General features: G+C 48.4%; 1 protein-coding gene across 28 annotated transcripts in view; it reads left to right on the forward strand.

Moving 5' to 3' along the window:
- CACNA1D (calcium voltage-gated channel subunit alpha1 D) overlaps nt 1-24704 on the forward strand; it is a 326154-nt gene that overhangs the window by 268982 nt on the left and 32468 nt on the right. For 9 of the 28 annotated variants that reach the window (XR_012431265.1, XR_012431266.1, XM_045386046.3 and 6 more), the window contains 10 exons: nt 6555-6638; nt 7108-7191; nt 14490-14534; nt 14941-15069; nt 17328-17393; nt 19099-19190; nt 20389-20548; nt 21107-21234; nt 21367-21463; nt 24494-24596. Coding sequence is in view for 25 of the 28 variants with exons in the window: in XM_045386046.3 (XP_045241981.1) it covers nt 6555-6638; nt 7108-7191; nt 14490-14534; nt 14941-15069; nt 17328-17393; nt 19099-19190; nt 20389-20548; nt 21107-21234; nt 21367-21463; nt 24494-24596 (988 nt within the window). In the remaining 3 variants the exon portion in view is untranslated. The remainder of the gene's footprint in view (nt 1-6554; nt 6639-7107; nt 7192-14489; nt 14535-14940; nt 15070-17327; nt 17394-19098; nt 19191-20388; nt 20549-21106; nt 21235-21366; nt 21464-24493; nt 24597-24704) is intronic. The other 19 variants (XR_012431267.1, XM_005547398.5, XM_074032484.1 and 16 more) reach the window with 5 other exon arrangements.

Consider the following 24704-nt stretch of genomic DNA (forward strand, 5'->3'; position numbering starts at 1 on the left):
AGTTGCCCGGAAGACCTCCAAACCTGGGAAGAGAGTTCAGTGGCATGCGAACAGACAGGTGATACCAAAGGGAAATGAGTAGCTAAGTTATAATTAGTACTGATAGATCAGAGTTTTTAAATGGTTGATTTCCGCTGGAAATTGTACTGCTTGTAGTTTTACTCAGCAAGATATCTTCATAGCATTAGACAACCTCACATTACAATTGGGAGAGCTTTTAAGACAGTAGCAGCAGCATCTCCACACTTGAAGAGCACTGTCACTGCATTCCCCATGGCCAGGGGAGGCTGAGTTTATATCGTGTGCCTGGTTGAGTGGGAGAGTATCAGTTCACCAAGAAGCAATGCCCTCCTTAAAATTTTTCCTGCCCTTTTTTTCTTGTTCTTCTCTTTAGTGTTCACAAGCCCAGCCCAGGCAAGTGGTCCCAAAGAAGCCAGGGAGGACTCCTCCCTCCTGGTCAGTGGGGTAGTCGGGCTGAAGAACAAGGTTTTCGAGGCTGCAGAAGGAGAAATATTCTGAGGAGATGGCCACATGGGACCTCAGCCTCATCTCAGGAGAGCCTTTGTCTCGTGGGAGGAGCTTTGTAACAGGGTTCCTCATGGCAGGGTTCTCCACCGAGTCAGGCATACCTTCTAGGAGGACTCGTCAGTATCTCTGTTAGGGGACACAGGATGGCAGGGTTTCAGTTGCTTCATAAAATAAATATACAAAGTGAGGTAAGACAAAATTCTTACTGGTAGGTGAGAAGTCATTCCTTCTCCAAATGAAGAGTTAAAGAAAGTTGAGAAATCTGACCTTAAGGACTTATTTTATATAAAGGAGCCTGATGCAGAAACGGGGCCTCCTAAGAGAGCATATTTAGAGGGAAATGGCCTAAGGCCATGGGAGATGAGATGACCCAGCCTCTGCTAGCCCGGAGGGAAGTGGGAGGGGGACCGAGGGAGGAAACTCCACGCTGGGAGCCTCCATGGTGGAACAGGCCATCTCACGGCATGGGAAGAGGTGTTTTGGAGCACTGGTCGGGCAAGAGTGGAAGGTGGTTAGTAGCCGAAGCGCAAAAGCATCCTGGAAAAGCAAGCAGGTGATTTAGCTGATTGTGGGTTCCCGAAGGGAAAGTCCACCAGCTGGGCATTGACCTGGTGCAGCCTAGGTCATACTTTCAACTTGGGGTCGACCGGGCCTCTGTAGGGTTTTCAAAAGCAGGCCCTAGTTTAGGTGAGACACAAGCCCCATTCTCCAAGCCTTTCCCTCCAGCTGCTGGAATTCTCCAACAAGTTCTCTTGCTCCAACGAGGAAGATTGACTAAGAAAGGCCCTTTTCAAAGTGCTGGCTACAGCAGGTATAGAGAGCACTTCTGTGGAGTAAGAAGAGCCTGGTCTATGTGGGATTCCCTCTTTGTGGGATGTTACCACCTGGCGTTTCATCCAGGCTGCATTCTAGGCCAGGTTGTTTGCTGCGGTTACCGGCCTTCTCCAGTGAGCCATACTTTGTTCCCATCTTAGTCCTTTAAAGCACTTTGATCTTGATTCTACCCTGAAAATATACTAATTTATACTCCTAGCTACTTGGGCTGGAAAAAGTAAGGAGAAATTAGGTCTGGGGAAAGAAGAAAGAGTTTTGGTGCTGTCCTAATGCTGCTGGGCAGAGCTGATGCAGAATGGGCACTGGGTCCTCTGGTCCCGTCTGCCTTCAAGGGCTCTGTTTGCTGCTCCAGGGTCCCCTGCAGGAGTGAAGCTTCTTCATGATCTTCCTAGAGTACCTTTTCCACCTGCCGGAGAGAGAATTTGATACTGTTTTTTTCAGTTCTTCATGACCCCATCTATTCTAGGAGATTTACTTTTTATGGCAAATAATACTTGAAACCAAATATTACTGTCTTAGGAACTTTACGTTGGGCTTCTTGTTGGGCTCCATCCTGTCCTTTTGACATTGAGGTTTCCCAGAGCCCTCTCCTGGTCCCCTTCTTGCCTGGTAAGATGCATACATGCCAGAGCATTAGTGGCCACCTCTGTGGCATGCGGACCTGCACTGCCCTTCTCTCTCCTGAGCTACTGTGCCTGGCTGCCTTCAAAATGGTCTCCCTGCCTCTGGCCTCAGCCCTTCTACCTACTCCCTTTGTAAGCCCAAAGCTGACCAGACCACTCTTGCAGTGATATTTTGGCACTGGCCACCTATTGCTTGAGAAAGCATATACCATTTACTTAGTCAAATATTCAAAGTCCTCCATGAAGCACTGGCCCCTGTGTATTTCTGCCTTATTTCCTGCCATTCCCTCCCTGCCATTTCTTCTTCCCCACCCCATCCCAGAGTGTTGGCATGCTAGACCTCTCCCTGCCCATGCGCCTCTGCCTGGATGCCCTGCTTCCTCTTTGTTATCCTTGAAGGCCTGTGGGAAATGTTCTCTCCTGTGAGACAGCATCCTCACCAGCCCAGCCAGAGCCAGCCCTCTCGTCTGCTCGTGCATCTGTTGGGGGCCTACTATGCACCATCGTTACCAACACTACTCCATGTCTGCCTCTCTGTTTGTTGGTGAGCAGCTGCTTGAGGTCTCAGGCTGAGTCTTCTGTCTCTGGCTGTGTGGTGCCTGCTTCCTGGTGGTAGCTCAGTAAGATTGGTGGAATAAAGAAAGGAATAAAGGGATGATCCTGAAGGTGCAGCCTCTGGACATGAGATGATACCTGCTTTTCTATCGCAGCGTATCTGGGTAGAGCAGAGTGGAACACATCTTCCCTTAATCCCCCACTTACCTTTGGAAAGGCTTTTGCTAGTTAGAAAGCTGTCAGGCATAGCTTCTGCCAAAAGCTGGCACTTTGGGTTATCACTTGGGTCAGATGCTACCCAAATAATCCCTGCCAGAAACAGGGAAGAGATCTGGCTGCCATGGTCAATGACAAAAGGCACATTATTTATATAGGCTTCTTCCAATCTGCAGATGAGAGTGAATCTAGGCAGCAAAAGGAATCTGGACTTGGGCCACTTTTCTTGTTTCCCATTTGCAACCATTCCACAAACATTGCCCCCTTACCATGTGCCACACCTGTGTCATATCCTGGCAAGGGGTCCAGGAATTAGAAGAGGTGTGCCTTCTGGGAACCCACTGTCCAGCAGGAGACAAACATTGATGGATGGTGAGAATAGTGTTCTTAGAAATAATGGTGCTTCCTGACCCTGAGGCCCACGTTAGTCTGATTTATAATTTTAAGAGTCAGAGTCAGAAATGTTTCTGCGTAACACATATTATTGCATGTGGCTGACTTGCTTGGTCTTTTCAGACAGGTAGAGCTGGACACAAAAATATAGATTTGACTGGTGGTTCCACTTGAGAGGTTCTGGCCTCAGAATTCAGTTGCAGGAGAACACATCATCATAGGCCAAGAGGAGAGAGCAGGGAGAGGGGCCGGCCCTCTGTTAGGAGTCATGTCTTGTCTTATCTTATCTTCTGGTTACAAAGGCAATCTGGTGCCTTTGGTGGGTGAAGGGTGGGGGAACTGAGTCATACCACTTGACAGTGATTTTATTAAACAAGAGGCTACTAAATAGGGAAACAGTATGTGGGAAGAATGGGAGGGCTGGCATTTTCTCCCTCCCCTGGACTCCTGTCAGAGCCACCTGGTCAGGGCCTGTGATTTCAGTCACCTGCCTCCTGCTTCCTAGATTAAGGGTGTCCATCACCCTTCAGTCCATCAATCATTCTGATTTGGGCAAAGTTTTGTGAGTGTAAGGGGTTTCTGGAGAGAGAGTCAATGAAATTGCCAAAAATTTCCAACATCCCAAGGAAATGTTAAACCCCTATTGTGCTGATTTAAAGGGATTTTATCCATCACAGCACACCAGCATTGAGGATATCTTATAGGCCGATGGAAATGGCCTGAAGGAGAGAACACTGATAATTCTGGAGAAGAGGGAGAGAGGAGCTGTTCAGGAATAAAATCTCAAAGCCAGAGGCTGGCCTCCAGCACCCATGTGGTGGGTTTGGCCTCTGGGAAATGACATAAATAATGGAGAGAAGCGGTGCACACGGTACAAATGCAGGCGGGGCTGGGGCACACTCCACAGCAGGTGCGAAGGGCGGACCCTGGGTCTCCTCCGCCCTGTCAGTACTCTGGAGCTCTAGTTGCTACTCGTGACCAAATGTTTGATCAAGGTATAAATACCTCCCTAGAGGGGAGGGGAAGGATCACTGCGCTTTCTTTAGCTTTTGAGTTACTCTTAACTCCGGGAAGAAAAGGGCAGGCTCTGCCCCTCCAAGTGTGGTCTGTGGCACTGCCACCAGTCGGAGAGTTGCTTGTTATCCATTCGCAACAGGGGCTGTCAGCTCTAACACTAAGCACATTGATTCAGCTGGCTTTCTTGTTAGGAGACTTCCTGGATGAAGGAAACTCTGCTGTGTTCTCTTACAACCTGAGGCTAGCTCTTGATCTCACCTCTGACTGCTGGTCTAGACCTCAAAGGCAGCCCATCTCTGCTCAGTTTTGCCAGTCAAGAATCATGAATTCATGCAAAGGAAAGCTAGAAAGCATAAGCTGTGCTGTTTTTAAAATAGACCTTCCCATTAGACTTTTATACATAGATTGTCAGATTTGGAGCTCACAAATTCCTTTGGTCTGCTGATAGATGGGCCAGGGAGGGTAGCAGTCAGTGAGGGTAAAATGGGAGAGAGGCACTGTGATTGTAGGGCGGGGAGAAAGGTGGAGAGTTGGTTAGAAACCACGGCGGTTGGGTGGGGGGATCTTACATTATTAAGATGAAATTTAAGAAGCAAACCCTAAGTCAGTGTCGTAGCTCCCCCGTAAATGCACCTGGACTGATGAATGGTGACTAGAATAAACGTCTCTACTCCAGCTGTTAGGACAGTCGGCACGTCCACATCTTCTATACTGTCGCAAAAGGCCGTGGCTCTGCAGTGGTTGCTTCTGGATCTGCGTTTCATCACAAGTTTCTGGGACCTGACACCTCAAAGTACTTTTTGTTCTGATTTTCTTAATGCAGCTCTAAATGTACCCAGTTGTAAACATGCTGGGCCCTGTTGTATATAATTTGTACCTGAATTTTCGTTTCCAAAAAGTGTCCAGACTCTTTGGAAAAACACAGTTGGTTTATAGACAGAGCTGTTGATCTTGACAGCCAGTCCCTTTCCCCTTTGGCTCTCTGTGCAGTATCTCCCCACCTCCCTCTCCAACCAGGAGCTTCCCAGGGGTGTCGAGAGACCACAGGCACTCATTTAGCACCTGCTGTGCTGATGCTAGAAGAAGATATAAAATGTCTGGCACATACATATAGATTTTAAGTCACAATTGTGGGGATGTTGTACTCTCAAAATTGTTGCGAGATAGGAGGACCTGAACAAACAACCAAAGCTGGATGACAGGCAGGGTACAAGTTGGTGGACAAAGGAGACATTGCACATGCCAAGCACTGACTGGGTTCAAGGCTCCGGCTAGATAATGGGGTTAGAGAAGTCGGGGGACTGAATATGTAGCACAGTCATCATCCTTCAGGGCTTTTGGTTGGTAGAGCTACAGACAAAGACCCCACGTTCAGCAATCAGTACGTAAGAGATTCAGAGTCAGCATGAGGGAGTGCAGACAGCCGGGGCTGGGAAGGTTCCATCAAGGAGCATTTATCTGACCTTGAAGAAGGGTGAAGTTGAACAGATGGAGTTGGGGTTAGGCAGTTAGGATTGTAGAGACATCAGGAGGTGGGGAGGAACCTGGTGCTATTTTTGCAGGATGGGAAGGACTCCTCTCAGCCTAGACGGTGAAAGGTGGGAGGGAAAGAAAGCAAAACCTGAGATGGAAGAAGGAGCCTGTTGGCTTCTGTGGAGGACAGGGGAGCCCTGGAACATCCTCTTCATTCCATACTCTTTTCTACTACAGAACCTGCCTTGACTTCCCCCCACTAAGCACCACCCCCACAACCAGGAGCCAGTGTCTCTGCCACGACACTGTGCCTCACGGTGCCTGTGTCCCTGTAAGCCATTATCTACCCGTCTGTGTCCTCTACACTGAGAGTTCTTTGAAGACAGGGACTTGTGTCAGTCATCCTGCCACAAGACATGGCCTTTGTAATACAGGCTGGACTTGCAAGGACTGGAGAGCATTGCTGGTCCCTTTGAAGGAGCACAGAAATGGAAATGTGCGCAGTGCCTGGTGACAGTGCTCTTTAAGTGGTGCGAGTGGAGATTCTAAGGAAGGAGTCCATCAGCTCATGAGGGTTTGGGATCATCCCTCTGGGTCCTAGGACAAGGTTGCCAAATTGCCTTCCTCGGCCCTGCAGATATTCTGCTTGGTTTGGTGCCACTCAGGACCATGAGTGTGTGTGCGTGCGCGCGTGCATGTGTGTGTGTGCGTGCACCTTCTCTCACACATAAAGGTGCACAACCACCCTGCTGTGCACCTTTCCACCAGTGGACAGTATTGTTACCTCCCCTTTGGCTTTCCCACTCCACCTGGGTGCCATGGGTGCGGCAGGGACTCGGATTCGCCCCTATATGGTCCGTGCGGCGGGTCATTCATACATGCTCATAAACGTCTGCCCTCGCCTGCTCTGTCCAGGGGTATTTTAGTGACGCCTGGAACACGTTTGACTCCCTCATCGTAATCGGCAGCATTATAGACGTGGCCCTCAGCGAAGCAGACGTGAGTATGCACCTGGCGTGGCCGCCACCTGTGTCCTCTCTTCTCTGTCTGTGCATACTCCGCTCCCTGCCCTGCAGTGGCATCACCTGGACAAGTCACAGATCCCAGTCACTTGATCTGAATCTAGGATTTCCTAATGAGAGCTGTAGGCAAGAAGCATTTCAGGGTAGAGCCTTATCCCAGGGCCTTTTGTAGACACAAATCACCTTTTGTAGGATAGGCCTTTTTGCAGCATTTACCCCGGTCACTAGTAGGCAAGGTAAGATAGGATGTCTCTAATTGTTTTCATTTGCTGTGTCAGAAGTGATACCCACAGTGGCGTATCTTTAACATGTTTATTTTAGGGGGATGTTTCAAGTAGCCGTGTGGCGCGATGCTAGAACGTTCCCCTTTTATAACACTGTCCTTTTCTTCTTTTTTCCTGTGGTGCTTCCTCTCCTCTGTGGCTTCTGAATGCTTGCCCTAACAGCACTATTTCACTGATGCATGGAACACTTTTGATGCCTTAATTGTTGTTGGTAGCGTCGTTGATATTGCTATAACTGAAGTAAATGTAAGTAGCAAACTTTGTGTCCTATATCGTGGTTGTTTTCATTCAGTCTGACTTAGAAGAGACTAGAGGCCCTGCCCTTGAATCTCCACACACTTTAGAAATCCAGACACAAATTTATTTTGAAAGACTAAGGATAATTTGTAGTTTCCTCTATCTCACCCCATCTCTATCTCCTTCCCCTGAGGAAGAGTGGGGAAGTCTATGCGGAATCGCCATTTGGTGCGAACAGTATTTCAAAAGATCCAATTAAAGCTATGAGGGCTGGGAGTTAATTGTGTGTCCGTGTGAATGTTGTCACTCACCAGCCGTGTGACCGTGGAAGTCATCCGAGTGCTGTGTGCCTCAGTCTTTCCAGCTGTACATGGAGTTACTGATGTGCACCCTTGTCCGCACGATGGTTCTGTGAGGGCACAGGTGGGAGACCCCACAGCCAGCTATGCCCTGAGCGTATGGCGGCTGCTGCTGGTGCCCTCACCTGTACCGTGTCTGCTCTGAGTCTGACTGGTGACACTGGTGAACGTCCCATGCCCAAAGGGGGATGCCAGCCAGTGGAAGGCTGCTTGGGGCCAGGGAAAAGAGGGCCGAGTGCGAACCAGGGAAAGGGGGTCAGTCCACATTTATTGCATCCAGTAGATTCATTCGAGGGGGAACAAGGGCACTAGCAGCATTGTAGATGGAGTGAACCGCTCTCCCTAGAAGCACTCTGAGCACCTTGCGCCCTGCAAAATTAAGAAGCATGAGAAAGGGAGCTCCTCCTTCCGCCTGGCTCCCCTTGGGGCTGACCCGTGCAGACAGGAGGGGCTCAGGCAGGCAGAGCCCTGTCTACCTGATCAGTTCCCAGTTCATCAGCAAGTCTTAGCGGGCGTCCAGTGTGTGTGCCCAGGCTGTGCAGAGCCTTTCGAGAGAGTGGGCGGAGCACGGGAAGGGACTGTTGTGTGGTATTAGCTTTTGCTCCACAATGTCCAGCCCACCCCCTGCCCCTGATGCTCTGCCTGGTGACATCTGCAGGGTTGAGGGTTATAAGGTCCATCCTGGTGCCCAGACAGCCTGCATTACACAAGGACTGTGAAATCCCTTTATGCCACCTGTCTGGGGCCATGCTGATCCTGGCGTGTGAATAGTAAGATAGCCACCAGCCTGGTAATCCCAAGACCTGGCAGTTGCAGCCCTAGTTCTGAACTGACTTGGATTCCAGCTCCCTCACGGGCCAAGTAGGGTGAAAAACATCTACCACCTTGCCGCAGCTATGTTATAGTGATAAAATGATCTGAATATTTGGGAAAATGCTTGCTAAAAACCCCAAAGTTTTAGGGAGATACAAGTATTATTCTAAAGTGTAGGTTATCCCTGTAATAAGTAAAATGGACTGTCAGAGACTGTGCCCATGAGGGTGTGATTTAAGCCTCGTCACACCACGCTATGACAAGGCACTCAGATGGTATTTTGCTAGACCTAGGTATACACATATTCCAACTTCTAAAGCCCAGACATGTAAATTCTACTTTATGTGAAATGTTCCATGTGTCAGCTATAAAATTGCCATTCATGATATGTAAATGATGCTTGGTTGTAAAATAAGCTGGTGCTAATGGGAGAACAGCAGGTCCCTAACTGGGCTGCCCTGAGCTCTCTCCCAAGTTTATGGCTAGACATCTGCCAGCTTAATCATCTCACAATGCAAAGTGCTTACAATCTACGTGGAGGTGTATTTACATGAAAATTCTGGAACATACCCTTCTGTGAGTCAGAGGTGGTCTATAATGGAAACGAAATACAATAAACTAGTAGCTCGGCATCTCTCCCTGGACTGCTCAGTGCTTCAAGTGCTGTGCAGGTGGTGGATGTAAACACTTAGCTTTTGGGCACCAGGATGTGGCCAAGGTCTGTGCACCTGGGGGCACCCAGCTTTCTCATGCCTGACCTGCCTGCTGGCTGTCAGGGGTGTAGCACCCATGTACTCAGGGACAGCACGCGCCCGGCTTCCTGGCTGCCTCACATGTGCTGCAGGCTGGCCCTGCTCCTCCCGCTGCCCCTGTCCCCTGTGGCCCAACTTTGTTCCTCGGTGTCTCAGTGTTGCTGTGTTCACCTTGCACCAGTCAGGAAAGGGGCAGGTCTATGCTGAAGGTTCTAGTTAGCATTTGACACTGGGGTATCTGTGCAACACAGGCTTTCAGGGGGGCCCTTGTTGGCATGCAGTTAAACTTTCCAAATCATATAGGCAGACACTCCCATAATGTGCTTTCAGTCAGTGACCTTTTTCCTGGTCAACTGTGGCCCGAGACCAAATATATTCCTCAACCGTGGCAATGCCAGTTCCCTACCCCGGGCCAGAGCAGAACACCACCTTCAGAAATCTCAGTGTCTCCCTGCTGGGCCTTGGAACAGAGGAGTTGCTCAAGGCCACCTTCACATTTATTCCATCTTTCAACACACATTTCCCGGACATCCACCACTTACAGGCTCTGGGCTAGGCTGTCGGGAGGCGCAAAGATAAAAAAGGACTGGGTATCCTTAACCTCTGGTATAAAAACATGACAGTGGGACTGTTGGTTCCGACACCCACTCCCCTCCACATGTGGTTCCCCTGGGGAGCAGTGCACATCACATCCTCGGTGGCCTTGTCCCCTGAGCTGAGGGGTCAGCTGGGCATGAACACCTTTGGTTCATCGTTGGCTGGTTGTAGCTGCCATAAGTCATCATTGTTTGCAATGTTTAACCTGCTGTGCTGTCTTCCCCAAACTCTGTTGATCTTTCTTTTCTGTTGCCTAATTGATTTTCATGTTGGTTTTATTTTTAGAAAATTGTAGCGGCAAGTATATATAAGCATATATACGGTGAAGTCGTTAAAGCAAAGCACTTCTAAAGACTGTGTGCTTGTTTTTGGCCTCTCCACCTTTGGTTTTCACTACGCTTCACAGGACGTGCTAAGGATTGGTTGCAATCACCTAAATTGTTCCCCATCCCATAGACTGTCATTTCCAGCCTGGGGCCATCTTGGTCAGTCACACTTGGCTCTGTGACTTGCCAACATAGTCTTCCAGAATGAATGATCTGGCTGAGAAATGATTGAATTCAGCCTGCGTTTGTATTCTTTGCAAAAACGTTTTGGGTAGTCCTTTGCATGGTCCTGCCTGCATGTGCACCAGCCTGCTCCATCCTACTGTCCCCCTCCCATGTCCCCACACCCCGCTCAGTTCCTGGTTTGGCAGCACTCGTGGACTTATCTCCATCACATTTGGTCCTAACCTCACCAGGCTGCTAAAATGTCACACCACGACTGGTGGGCTCCCTCTTGCTCCATCCGTCTTTGATGCCTGTTTGTTTCTTGAATGATGATATGACCCAGCAACATATTGTCCCTAACCCAGGGATGGCTGTCACTGACATTTGTCTCTTCTCATTATCATTAGTGTCTGGGAGGCAAAACACTTGTTTAGAAGCCATGTCTGTCTTATTATTACTTACTTTGAAGGAGCAAGTAAAAAGTCATGAGGGAGCTCCCTCTCAGAGACCCAGGAATGGTCCCTGCCTTTTAAGGTGTGCCATTTGGACCAGGTGGCTGAGAGTCTCACTCATCTTCTTTTTGTGACCCCACAGTAAGGTTGTGTAGTCCCCCATTTCATATGCGAACCCTTTCCCAGGAGCCAGCTTAGCTGGGCACTGGGTTGCGGACACAGACCAGCAACCCCAAATAAAGAAGCCCTCCTCCCAGAGGTGTTACCTGTGAGCTCAGAAATAGAGGGAAGCTCCCCCAAAAAACTGGCTTCTCCGTAATGCCTCGGGTTACCTGGCCCAGCTGTTCTGGGATGCTGGTTTGCTTCCTATCTGAATTAGAAAACTGCATCCTCTCAGCTCTTCCAAGCACAGATAGAAATTTATACAGAAAATGAAATGGACTGATTTCATTGATTTCACTTGGGAATCTCAGGGTCTTTTTGACTTCCACAGTTACAGGGGGCTGCCCCAGGGCCTATGTGGTAAGAGCCTGCTTGAGAGCCCTGTAGGAGGAGGCTCGAGGGAACATCCGCAAAGCCCCAGGAATCTAAGGAGCTTTCTGGACCCTGACATGTAGTCCCGCCTCCTGAGGCTAAGGGGCTGTCTCCTGTAGGGTTCCCAGTTGAAGAATGTGACATGTTAGGGTGGGAAGGAACTGCCAAGTTTGTCTTGTCTAAGCCCTGAGGTGACACTGGAATTCCCCCTATTGAAAACTGATTAGCAGCCCCTTGAGGCCGTGTTTGGAAAGCTACCTAGTGAAGAGTCCTTCCCCAGTCTGTTGTCCCGTAGGGGTGTCCAGCATAGTGTAGCCTACTTGCGTTCCAGCTCCACCAGTTCCCTTCATGTTCAAGCCTCCTCCATCCCTTGTAAGGAAGATGGGGATGTAGTCTAATCTCTTTCTCCGCATCCGAGTACTAATCCCTCATCAACCCGAAAAGAACCCACTGTCCAGCCACAGCAGCCTGAGTGGGCTTTTGTAGTGACCCCACTCTGTATGGCCGCTCGAGATCTAAAGGGCATTAGCTAGTATAGGCCGCCTGTTAACTACTTGGGCCAGCTTTACCCTGGCCCAGGACTGGAGTTCTCAGCTCTGGCAGCACACTTGAATCACCAAGGAGCTTTTAAAATTCCCAACATGCAGGTCTGGTGCAGTGGCTCATGCCTGTAATCCCAGCACTTTGGGAGGCCAAGATGGGCAGATCACCTGAGGTCAGGAGTTGGAGACCATTCTGGCCAACATGGTAAACCTCCTCTCTACTGAAAATACAAAAATAAGGCAGGCATGGTGGCGGGTGCCTGTTATCCCAGCTACTCAGGAGGCTGAGGCAGAAGAATCACTGATATCCTGTAAGCAGAGATTGCAGGGAGCCAAGATCATGCCACTGGTACTCCAGCCTGGGTGACAGAGGGAGACTCCATTTAAAAAATAATAATAATAATAACAAAATAAAATTCCCAACATGTAGATACGCCCCACATCCATTAAGTAAGAATCCCCGAGGTACGACCTGGGCTTCAGAGATTTTGTTGAAGATCCCCAGGTGGTTTTAGTGTGCAGACTGGCATGAGAGCTGGCCTGCCCTTTTCACTGGGCTGACATTTGTCATTTGGGCAAAGCCATCCTCAGGGTTATATTTTGGCAACTTGCACTGTCCCCCCGGGGCTGCCAGTCACATCCTCCCCTGAAGCAGCCCCCCATGCCCAGTGGTGCGTGGCGGGAGGGGGTGTCACAGGCGCACTGGGGGTGCACGAAGCCTGGTGTGCTGTTTGCTCTTTCTTCCTCCCTCGCATGTTACGCTGCCCTCTCCCTTTACAAATGCTGTCTCTTCTTCCCTTTCGTTCTTTTAAACAAGAGAATATTCACGGTTTGAAGTTCATAGTCCATAGGTTGTCACATTTCAAAGATACCAGTTGAAGAGATACACACTTCAAAATTCAGTTCAGTTGCTGACTTTCACGAACCCTAAGGAAGGGGGCCGTGAATGGCTATCAGACTTGAAGCAGAATAAAGAGAGGCACGCAGGAGGGTCTTAGGCCGGACTGTGGCCAGGAGCGCCTTCCCTGACCAACAGGCCCCTTACTGTCTTGCAGGTCTGATTGATAAGTCGTGCATGTTTCAGGATAACTGTAGCGCTGTCTCTCTGGTGCACACTGCCTGGTCCCCTGAACACAGGCAAGCAGAGGCGTGCATGCAGGCATACTGAGCATGCACACTCACAGCCCGTACTCCAGCCAGACAGGCAAGAGTGGAGCCTTCCTGTGCACAGCCTTAGTGAGAACGATGTGGAAGATGATGAGAACTTTAAAAAATTAGTTCCTTCATTTGTTAAGGTCTTAAGTTGAAAAACATTGTCTGTCCCTTTAAGGAGGTGATATTTCCTTTGAGATGAGCCAATAGAAGAGGGTAATAAAAATAGCGATCCTGGGTTTTTTATAAACCTGTGGCAGAGTCTCATTCTGAGTATCCCAGGAGAAGCAAGGACCCCTTTAAACTCTGTCAGAACCTGTTCCTCTTGGGTTCATAGTCACATTACTGAATTTCAGTTTTTCTATGATATGCTGAAACCCCTTATTTTCTGTGAATTTTGTAGAATTTCTCTTTGGTCTCAGGAGGTAGCCCTTGACGCTAGAGAGGCTTCAGAACTGATCCCCAGGGAGGAGGCCCTCGAGAAGTGCACACATCCAGACATGTACACATGTCCCTTAACTTTGCAGACACACTGTACAGAAAGCCTCCTTGAAGCCCCTGACCAGAAGAGCCTCATTTCTCTCTGTCGGCTCCTGGTGACACCGAGGGGAAAAGAGAGGCTGGCACGTGCTGGCTCTGGTTCCACTGACTGTTGCTGTTTAATGTAAGGATGCCTCCTGGTGCTGGCTGGAGTTTGCTTCCAGCTCCTCTGTGTTCTCTCAGACACTTTCTGAACACTCAGGTAGTGCCAGGCCCCATGCTGGGCACAGAGTGGAGTGAGGCAAGGCCCCTGCCCTCCCTGCGGGGGGTGGGGGTTGAGGGGCCGGTGAGCACCAGTCATTACAGATTCTGCATCCTGGGGCCGAGGGACAGGAGCACAGCCAGACCCTGGAGGAGGTGGAGCTGCTGAACCTCGGGGGAGCTGGTCCTCTACTGTTTCTTCCAAAGACCCATACAGGGACCTGCACTCTCTCTTGTGTGAAAGCTGTCTGAGCTGTGGGGCAGGCAGCGAAGGCTTCTGTAGGGAAGCCCGCCTCTCTCCTCCTCGCCCTGACTCAGTCTGTCCAGCTCTGCAGCAGCCCCGCCAGAGAGGCTGTTGTCAGACATACACCACCCAGGCGTTTCGTCTCATAGGAACAGAGTGTGGTCCAAGGGGGTTTGCAGCCCACAGGCAGGCACCACTGTTTGCCCCTCTGCTAGAGACATTCTGTTCCTCAGGGATAGGAGGCCTGCTGCAGAGCGGTTAGTTCCTGAGACCCACAGCCCCGACTAAGCCAAGAGAACTACCCTCCTCGTAAGAAGCGGGGCAGCACTCTGCAGCTGTCTCTAGGAAGAGTTGAGGTCTTGCGGCACTGCCTTTACTGGATGCCTGTCAGCCTGGCACGGTGTGTCCTCAGATGTGAACTAGAAAGTGGTACTGTGCCTGTGCCCATGTCCGTGGCTGCCTGCCCTCACGTCCACCTCCAAGGAGAGCCACTGGTATTTTCTCAGGGAGGGAGCAGGCGTGGTGTCCAAAGACAAGAACCACACATTTTTTTAAAGGGGGAAATGCTCTCCAGAACCATTGACTCCTTCCTGGTTCATTAATCCATTTTCAATCTTTGATTTCTTAAAGCCAACTGAAAGTGAAAATGTCCCTGTCCCAACTGCTACACCTGGGGTAAGATCAGTGACTAGTCCCCAGGGGCTGGGCCTTTTCCTTGAGTTTATTTGATCATGTCGAGTTTTCCACTGGTTTTTCTGTATTCTCCATGATTGTCCTTCCAGAACAGTGTCTGCAGTGGTTTGCATTCATCATCAGTGTCCAGTACTCTTGACCAGCCCAGCGTTCTCCTCTAACACAGTAGACTATGTGGACATGCATGTGCTGTGTGGACGCAGTTTTCCAAGCTCTGTGTTGTTAGCATGTAACTCTTCCTTTCATATCATGCTTTTTAAGATGAAAAGGCCCTAGAATCACATCTTCAGTTCTTACCTCTGTCACCTTTGCATCTGTTGCTGTTTTTCTGAAAGTGTTGCATGTTCTACTTTCCATTGGGTTTGACCTCTCCATGATAACCCTTTAGAACTCTGAAGAGAGCAATAGAATCTCCATCACCTTTTTCCGTCTTTTCCGAGTGATGCGATTGGTGAAGCTTCTCAGCAGGGGGGAAGGCATCCGGACATTGCTGTGGACTTTTATTAAGTCCTTTCAGGTAAGAGCCACGCCTAGGACTTCTGTCTTTGTCTTTGAAGATCATATGTAAGTCAGTGATTGTCCCCATCCTAGAGGACCCAGGCTCCCCCTGTGTGGCCACTCTGTGGACCTAAGTCAATAGATAACATGGAATGCTGGAGAGACCCAAATCAGCATTTCTTGGGTCAATCACATGGGATTACTTGCCTAAAGGAAACAGAAGAGAAAGCAGGAAGGATCCATAGCTGAGAGATCTGTAGCATTTCCAAGACTGAGAGAGGTGTGAGGCCTGCAGCCCTGCAGTGCCCCGGGGATGCCTGGTGGTGGTGTGTGAGGGCCGGGTCCCAGCAGACAGACACATTGGTCCCTGGAAGCCCAATGACCTCTCTCTGACAAGGCTGCAATAGTGCTGTCTGTTGGCTAGTCTAGACACAAATCAGAAACTACCACCTGGGCCAGCACACCATTACTGGGTTATCCTGCTCCTGACAGGGTCACAGAGTTCGGGATATTTAGGCATATACCATGCCTCATTTGTCACCTCTTATTCTCCAGGCTAGTACAGCTCGGTTCCAGACTTTCCCAAGTAGAACCAGCTTTTCCTGTACCTGCCAGTACCCTGCCCCAGATATTCTAGCCTTCCGGACTGATTCCATTTGGAAGAGAAGATGTGGGAAATATAGATTCTTATTAAAAGGTGGACCCATGTAGGGAATTTGTGGATATCCACAAACATTAGAAAGTGAATCCTGCATCTTCATTTTTTAAAATAATTTAACTATTTTTCATTTGAAAGTTATAAATGTTTACAATAACAAATGAAACTGTCCAAAGTCATAAAGAGAAAGTTCAAACTTGGCCCTCACCCACCTCTGGGGTAACCAGTGTTACCCTCCCAGTAAGCATTTGTCCCTAGTGGGTGGGATTTTCACAGGTAAAAGGGAGAAGGGACAGCAAGGGGGGTGGTGCAGGCACTCACAAGGGAAGTCACAGGCCCTGCTGGGGAGAATGAGGTTGGAGGAAGGTAGAGTGGGGGCCTCAGTCAGGTGAGCCTTGGACTTGCTAAGGCACAGAATCCTCGACAGTTATTATTCATTTAAAGTACCAAAACTTGGGAACAAACTGCTATAAAAATAGATAATTCAGAGGTAATATTATCTCACTTTTTAAATAAATTCTTAAAGATTCAATCTGCCACAGATAAGAAAGTCGTGTTCCAGAGCAGCAGTTCATAAAAGCAGAGAAACTGTGCAAACAAAAATCTTAAACATTTGGCAATCTAGGAAGAAAATGTACTTAGGTATGTTGAGGAAAGCCTGAAACAAACCCTGTGGAACCCTGCTGAGCAGTCCAGCTGCAGGGAGGGCCAGGCTGGCGGGCACAGGTCAACAGCCAGCACAGGTCTGAAGGTGGCTGAGCACCTGTGGGCCACTGACTTTCTGACAAGCTCTCTCGGGTAGTAGAGAAAGCGGGTGCTTTAAGCGTGTGTTCCCAGAATTAAGCCTAACACTCTGGGCACCCTATGCAGGTGGACGTGTTGGTCACATGTGATGAGGCAAGACAGCAGTTGACAAACATTCGATGAAAGGATGGGGGCTCTGTCAAACACTTGTATTTGGTGTTTCTGAAGGGAGCCACACTTGGTGACCCCCCAGCTCACTCCTTTTCTTCCCTGGCACAGCCCCCCAACTTAGCAGTTCTTTCAGAAGGTGTGCATCTTAAGACAGGTATTTTGCATTCTACAGCCACAGCCAGAAAGTGGTTCTTCCCCTCTGACCCAGTAATTCCACTCCTAAGACTTCACCTTAAGGAAATACTTCAGCAGAAGCAAGGTGATTTTGCATAAAGATATTCCTTTGCAACATTATCTACAATACTACCCCCCAAAACATACCCACGAAAGAAAGTGGAAGTACTCTAAATGTCCAGTGTTCTGGAATGGTTTGATCAATTGTAATTTCACCCAGAAAATCCAGTAATGAATTTAAGAATGATGAGAGTTATGTGTCTGTGTTGAAAATGTTTAGGATTAGGCTACAGGGTTAATGACCATGGAAAGCACATCCTGCCTGTGATATTGTAACACTGGGCGTGCATGTGGATGGTGTCATCAGGACTAAAGTAGCTGGGCAGGGCTGGGATTTAAACAGTTCTTCCTCACTGTCAATGTTCTTTCATGGTAGCACGTGGAATAGAAAGGAAGCATGTGGCCACTCATGGGTCTTCTCAGTCTGTGCCAGCTGGCCAGTGCTCATCCAGGTGCCTTTTCTCTCCCAGGCACTCCCGTATGTGGCCCTCCTCATAGCCATGCTGTTCTTCATCTATGCGGTCATTGGCATGCAGGTAAGCTCCAGCCATCTCACCCTCAGGGGCCCTTTCACTGGGTAGCCCCAAATCTGTGGCAAGGTGTATCTTGACCAAGTGAAGTAGAAGCGTCGTGATTTTTTCAGCCAAATGCCTCTGCTGAAGCCATACATAGGAAGATGAGAAAGACACGGCTGCTTAGGAGAGAGCTCCACGGGAGGCCCAGGCTCAGAAGAATGTAGCGAGGTTAGAATGCACCAGGAAAAATTGCATTTCATGGCAGAAGAATTATGCTTTATCATAACAAAGTGAAATTCACTTGAAACTAAATATTTCCAGATGCTAAGACTGAAGAGAGAAGCATTTGGCCCCTCATGGTCTTTTCAGTCTGTGCTGAGCCATCACAGGGACAGAAGGCGGGTGCTGAGCCAAGTGCCTTTTGTGACCATTGTTGTGCTTTAGTAGCTCACCTTTAAAAAGAGGCATGAAACTGGGCTCTTCTGTGACCCAAGCAGAGGGGCTACACCCTGCTTCCCAGTTCCTCCTGGGGGTGGGAAAGGGACTGGGCCTCCCTAACAAAGGAGCCCTAACACCACGTGGGCAGTGGGATGGGTTGTGGGTGGAGGGAGGCAGCGTCTAAGAATGGAGGCAGTCGAAGAGCCCAAGTGGCTCTAGATCTCTGCTGGCAGGCTCCTTGCAGATTCTCCACGTGGGCAGGTGCTGTCTTTCAGGTAAAGGAGGGATGTAAGTGAGAAAGAAGTAAAGTGATTCTGTGATTCTAGGGACAGAGAAATGGTAGTGCTTTTTCTTTTTCTTTTTCTTTTTTTTTTATCCTGAAAGCATAGAAGCATTTGCAGGTCTCTGGGAATCTTACCAGGAGTTAGGAAACAAAAGTCAGCATACTTGAGCCTCTGTGATTCAGCAGCACGTGGCGCTGTGTGCCCTGGAAGGTCTTTTATCACATACGTTCTCATATAAAAAAGAGCCATCTCAGAACTGCAAGCTGCATGGCACACACTACCCCAGATTCACCCAGCAGGCATTTGTAAGCGTCTGCAGGCTTCTCTAGAATGTCAGTCTGCTTCCTAAATCTCACAAGTAAAACTCTTTACTACCTTCCCGTTGCCGTGAAGGTAAAGCCCACTCTTCTGCCTGGGGCTCACAGCCCCTGCCTGTTGGCTCCTGACCTTGTCTCCAGCCTGATCTTTTTCTGTCTGCTCATCACACATGTTACTTTCATTCCCTCGGTATCTATGCTGTTACCCTGCTCCTATGTATGTGGTGCTTCCTCCACCCGAAACACTCTTCACCTTTCTTATCGCCTGATGTATCTTTCAGTTCTGAGTTTACATGTCACTTCCCCCTAGAGGCCTTCCCTGACCCAGCCCCCCAGCCTTGGGTAGATGAGCCTGTCTCATCTTCCCTGTGTATCTGGACCACCCCAGCATCATCACTGGGATTTGATGTTGCCTGTCTACCTTTGGGTCTCTACCCCAGGGTGGGGGATCCTCAAACGTGAGACAGTGCCCCTCTGGAGCACCATGTTCCCAGTGTGCAACCTGCTGCCTGGCACATGGTTGTGCCTGGCAGATCTTTGTTGAATGAGTGAAGTGCCAGGTACCATGAGAAAACCCTAGTTAGTAAACTCAAACCTGAGTTAGTTCTAAATTCACATATGGATTTTTTTTTTTTTTTTTTGCATGACGAAATCTATTCTCTTTTTCCTAACAACTTCTCCACCTAGATGTTTGGGAAAGTTGCCATGAGAGATAACAACCAGATCAATAGGAACAATAACTTCCAGACGTTTCCCCAGGCGGTGCTGCTGCTCTTCAGGTGACTGCAACTGGCTTGGGTGGTGCTCCTGGGCAGGGGTTGTGAGTCTCCTGCTAGGTCTGGATCCAGAGGGACGGAGGACACAGGTTATTAAAGCAGCGTGCCTTTCCCAGTTGACTGTGACGGCTTTTTGTTTGTGTTTTGTATTCTTAAACACGGACCCTAGCATTTCAAACACAGGAATTTTGTTGGATTGTTAAAACCGCTGTGGTAATCCCGATTGTGGCTGACATAAGGTTTATTAATTTGGGAGTAAGCAGGGCTACTTAGGCCATCTGAAAAATTGTAGGATGTATGTTTATGCATGGAGGCATGCACTTAAACACGACCAGGAAGACAGAAACTTAGCAAAAATGTCGAGGCCTTTTGCACAGCCAGTGGAGAACATCCTAAGATGTACAATTTCAGATTTTATGGGATTGCTTTAACTTTGTGAAACAAGCTGCCTTCATAGTGAGAGAACTTTCTAGAGATCATGAAGTATTTCTAATGACTCTAGTGACTGACAAGTCATTTGCAAGTTAGGTGGTTTCCAACTCTGCCTTCAACAAAATTGAACAGAGACTTAAGTTGTTAAGTATTTTGGTCATTAAAAATAATTAATAGGCCGAGTGCAGTGGCTCATGCCTGTAATCCCAGCACTTTGGGAAGCTGAGGTAGGTGGATCACTTGAGCCCAGGAGTTCGAGACCATCCCAGGCAACATGGCAAAACCTGACTCTGCTAAAAATTCAAAAATTAGCCAGATGTGGTGGCGACTGCCTGTAGTCCTAGCTACTGGGGAGGCTGAGCCCAGGAGGTCAAGGGTGCAGTGAGCCAAGATCACACCACTGCACTCCAGCCTGGGCAACAGAGCAAGACCCTTCTCAAAAAATAATAATAATAATTAATTACTGTTAATTATACAAATGTTTAAAGTAGAGAAGACACAAAAATAAGCATCCATTTATACGAAGACTATTAGTGCACTTGCATCAGATGATGGCTGTAAATCCAAGGGAATTGCAGCAGGACCTCCAGTTGCTATGATAAGTCGCACTTGAAAATCAGTAGGAATTTCACATTTCCATTAATTCAAATTGGATTTGCTTCAAATGACTTAGGTTTTTCTCTAATTATGAGTTTTTGTCCCCTAAGATCTAAGCTTTAAATTCCTTCTTTCCTCCACTAAAGCCCCCTTTGTTCTTCATCTGAAAAAGGTGTGCGACAGGTGAGGCCTGGCAGGAGATCATGCTGGCCTGCCTCCCAGGGAAGCTCTGTGACCCTGAGTCAGATTACAACCCCGGGGAGGAGTATACATGTGGGAGCAACTTTGCCATTGTCTATTTCATCAGTTTTTACATGCTCTGTGCGTTTCTGGTAAGTGGTCAACATAGCTCCCCCTCTCAATTTACAGATGCTTATGTAGCATTCAGTGTTCAGAGCAGTGACCTTGCCCCGTCCCATCGCCTGAGGACAGTTGATGTGGATGAGCACTCTGGACTCCACTTGGCAGTTGAGGGCTTTTGTTTAACCAGTTGTGTGTCACTGCCGCCACCTTTGTAAGCAGAGATTTGGTGCTCGATAATAGACTTGGAGCAATTACCAGTCACTTTAGCTTCTTAGCGTTCCTTTCTAAAATTTCAAAACCAGTGCATATGGTGGTGACTTAAGAGTGTGAATTTTTTGGTGATAATGAAATTATAAAACTGCAATGTGTTTCAGAAGGCCTTCCTTCCCCAGGACTTAATAAAAGCCATTCCAGAAAGCTAGAATCACACTGTTTTCTTAAACATTCTCCAAATAGAAAGTTTTTTACAACTTCTCTTGGAGACCGGGGTCCCCATGTTTCATGTCCATGTCATTAGAAAGCCTGTGCTCAGTTCTAACCCAATCCAGCTGCAGCTGAAGTTCCTCCCTTCCGATTTGCTTTTTCAGATCATCAATCTGTTTGTGGCTGTCATCATGGATAATTTCGACTATCTGACCCGGGACTGGTCTATTTTGGGGCCTCACCATTTAGATGAATTCAAAAGAATATGGTCAGAATATGACCCTGAGGCAAAGTAGGTTGAAAAAGATTTGATTTGGTGTGTGTGGGTGGATTTTGGAATGTCAGCTGTGATTTTTGTGGACTGGACTGAAAGTTTGGGCCAGTTGGTACTGTTCCTGGACCTCACGTTGTATTTTACTTCCAGGGGAAGGATAAAACACCTTGACGTGGTCACTCTGCTTCGACGCATCCAGCCTCCCCTGGGGTTTGGGAAGTTATGCCCACACAGAGTAGCGTGCAAGGTGAGTGTCCTGTGTGCATGTCCGACAGCCTCTCTTGTAGAAGCTCGCTTCATTCAACAAACACTTGTTAAGTGACACAGCTAGGCCTTCTGTCAGGTGCTCGGGATGCAGAGATGAATAATATGTGGTTCCTACTTCTGGGGAACTCACATATTTGTAACTCTTTGGACACCCTGTCAGGAACCATCAGAAGAGGAAGGGAGTTCTGTAATTTGTCATTGGGTGGATGGTAGGGAAGGCGACATTTCAGTCAGGTCCAGAAGGAACCTAGGAGTTTGTCAGAGGCAGGAAGGGCTCTGAAGGAGGCAGGAGAATGGACATCATAACGACAAAGGGTGAGCCACTGGGTCACCCTTTGGCTAGGAATAAGAGGAAGTGTCAGAAGGCCCCAAGCACAAGCTGAGCCTTCTCCGACCTGCTGAGGTCCAGGAGAATGGGGAAGAAACACAAATTTCCGGTTTCCGTGGTAGGAAGTTGGCTGTTGTCAATGGAGAAGTAGACCTGAGGCAGGGGGAGCAACCAGGAGAGCTGGAATGAAGGCAGCAGAAGCAGAAGTGGGAAGAGAGAGGAGCAGGTCGCTTGGAGATTCACTTCGGATGTGGAGCAGGGAGGACTTGGTGGCCTGGGTGAGGGGAGGGGGATGCTACGAGAGCGCATCTCCCAGCCTCGGCAGTGGTGGGACACGGTGCTGTGTGTTCCACACGTCCCCTCTGCTACAGAGCTTTGTGGCCACCACAGGAGATGGGGCCCCTTTCCTGGCATACCAGGCCCTAGTCTCTCCGGGATGGATCCAGATCTCCCACTGCAACCCGGTTCTGTGTTTCCATGCCAGAGCATGCTCTCAGGAACCCTCAGTGAGACTTTTCCTTCCACAGAACTCACGGTGCAGCAGCTTACATTTGTTGTAGCAACAAAAAAGGATTTTCCTTTTTCAAGGAGAAATGCAAGATTTGCCTCTTGAAACTCTGCCTTCTAGAAATTCATCCAGTCTGTATAGTAACTAGTTCTTGCTCCTCATGGATCCAAGGAGATCCTGGGGTCAGGGGTTTTACCACTCAAGGATGCTGAGTCAGCTCTAGACAGAAACCAAGGTAGCAGAACAGAGTCTAAAATATGTTTCAGACTCAAAGAAATCCCTGAGCCAGATGCATGTTCCCTGCCCTGAAAATCCAGAAAGCCGTCTAGGCAAGTCCTGAGGGTCCTTGCCTCTCTTTAGGCCGCACTCTAGATATAGAAACAGAGCCTGACTTTTTTTTTCCATAAACTTCCCAGTACTGCCTCTTCTGCTTTCCAAGAACAGTGTGGGATCCAGTTCACTGATGTCGTCTTGTGTTTAAATTTCCAGACCCTTTTACATAAAGCTTTCAAATGTCCTTGAGGCACAGTCATCCATTTTGCTGACTCAGGAACTTGCCAGGAAAAGTGAACAAATGTCCAGGATTCCCTGGCTGCCTGTGCTGGTTTTGGCGAGGGGGCCGGGCGTTGGTAGGAGGACTAGGAGTTTGGGTGGGATAGACTATGAAGACACAAGATTCCAATTCATCAATATGGAAGAGAAAGAAAGTCTTTTCTTTTGGAACATGCTGTTAACAAAAAATAAGAAGTTTTTAAGTATTATCAACATCACCATTAATTTAGTGCTTGCCATGTGCCTCACACAAAACTCTTGTGTCCATGAGTCCTTTAATCCTTGCAAGTTCCCATCATTGGGCATATCATCTGCATTTACAGGTTGAAGTGACTGGGGCCCAGAGAGGGTGTACCTCACCCAAACTCCCTCCAACTCTCATTGCTGGTGTTAAAGGGATCAGGATATAGAAGATGAGTGGGGAGCATGGATCCTGCTCTGAAAGACCAAACCCTGGGAGAAGCCACACAGACTCATGCAAAATGCTACAGGATGTACATGATGGTCTCACTAGGCAAGGTCTGAAGGACACTCCCTGAGTTGGGAATAGTAATGGATCCTGTTGGTTGAGAACCTAAGTCCCAGGCACTGTGCCTGGCCCATTGTATCTTACTTCCTTTAACCCTCACAACAGCCTTAAAAATGTGCCTGGAGCTGGGTGCGGTGGCTCATGCCTGTAATCCCAACATTTTGAGAGGCCGAGGCAGGAGGATCCCTTGAGGCCAGACGTTCAAGACCAGCCTGGGCAACAAAGTGAGACCTCATCTCTAAAAAAACAAAACAAAACAAAATGTGCCTGGAATGGAGGTCTGACCCTAAGACCTCCATTGGGATTAATGAAAAAAAGGAGAAGACTGTTTGAATAGTGAAGTTTCACAGTTTAAAATACAAAACACATCATCTGCATGTCAGCATTTGTATTTCATGACTCAACCTTTGATCTTTGTCATCCCAGAGTCCCCCAAATGATAGGTTGTATTAATCAGGGTTCTCCAGAGAAACAGAGCCAATAGGATGGATATGGAGGTGTATATGTATGTATGTGTGTATGCGTGTGTATTTGTGTTTATCATGGGGAGTTGACTTGTGATCATGGAGGCTGGGAAGCCCCATGGTCTACCATCTGCAAGCTGGAGCCCTGGGGACCTGGTGGTGGTATCTGAGTGAAGTTCTGAGAACCAGGGGAGCCCAGGGTGTAAGCTTCAGTTGAAGGGCAGGAGAAGACTGATGTCCCAGCTTAATCAGGCCAGTAGAGAGAGAATTAAATCTTCCCCCACCTTTTTGTTCTCTGTGGGCCCTCAGCAACAGGATGAGGCCCACCCACATTGGGGAGGGCATTGCTTTACTCACTGTACTCACTCTACCAATTCACATGCTAATCTCATCTGGAAACACCCTCACAGACACACCCAGAAATCCTGCTGAACCAACTGGGCATCTTGTGGCCCAGTCAACTTGAAACATAAATTAACCATCATATGCATACCCCCAAATGGCTGTTGAATTGAATTGAGGGTTGACTAGAAAAGAGATGAGTGATAAATGGAAAATAAACATCCAGAGGGATATGGCTGTGGTCACTTATTTCCTTTCTACAAAGAAACTTTCCTTTCTTTTTACAGAGATTAGTTGCCATGAACATGCCTCTCAACAGTGACGGGACAGTCATGTTTAATGCAACCCTATTTGCTTTGGTTCGAACAGCTCTTAAGATCAAGACTGAAGGTAAGCATTCCCTGCCAGCAAGACAAGATGGCAGGAAAGGAAAGAGACAGCATATCCCATCTTGCCTTCCTCATCTGGGCCTTTTCTTGGCCAAGGGGAGGCCCTGGG

Source organism: Macaca fascicularis, chromosome 2, assembly GCF_037993035.2.
Source record: "Macaca fascicularis isolate 582-1 chromosome 2, T2T-MFA8v1.1".
Taxonomy (NCBI): Eukaryota; Metazoa; Chordata; class Mammalia; order Primates; family Cercopithecidae; genus Macaca; species Macaca fascicularis.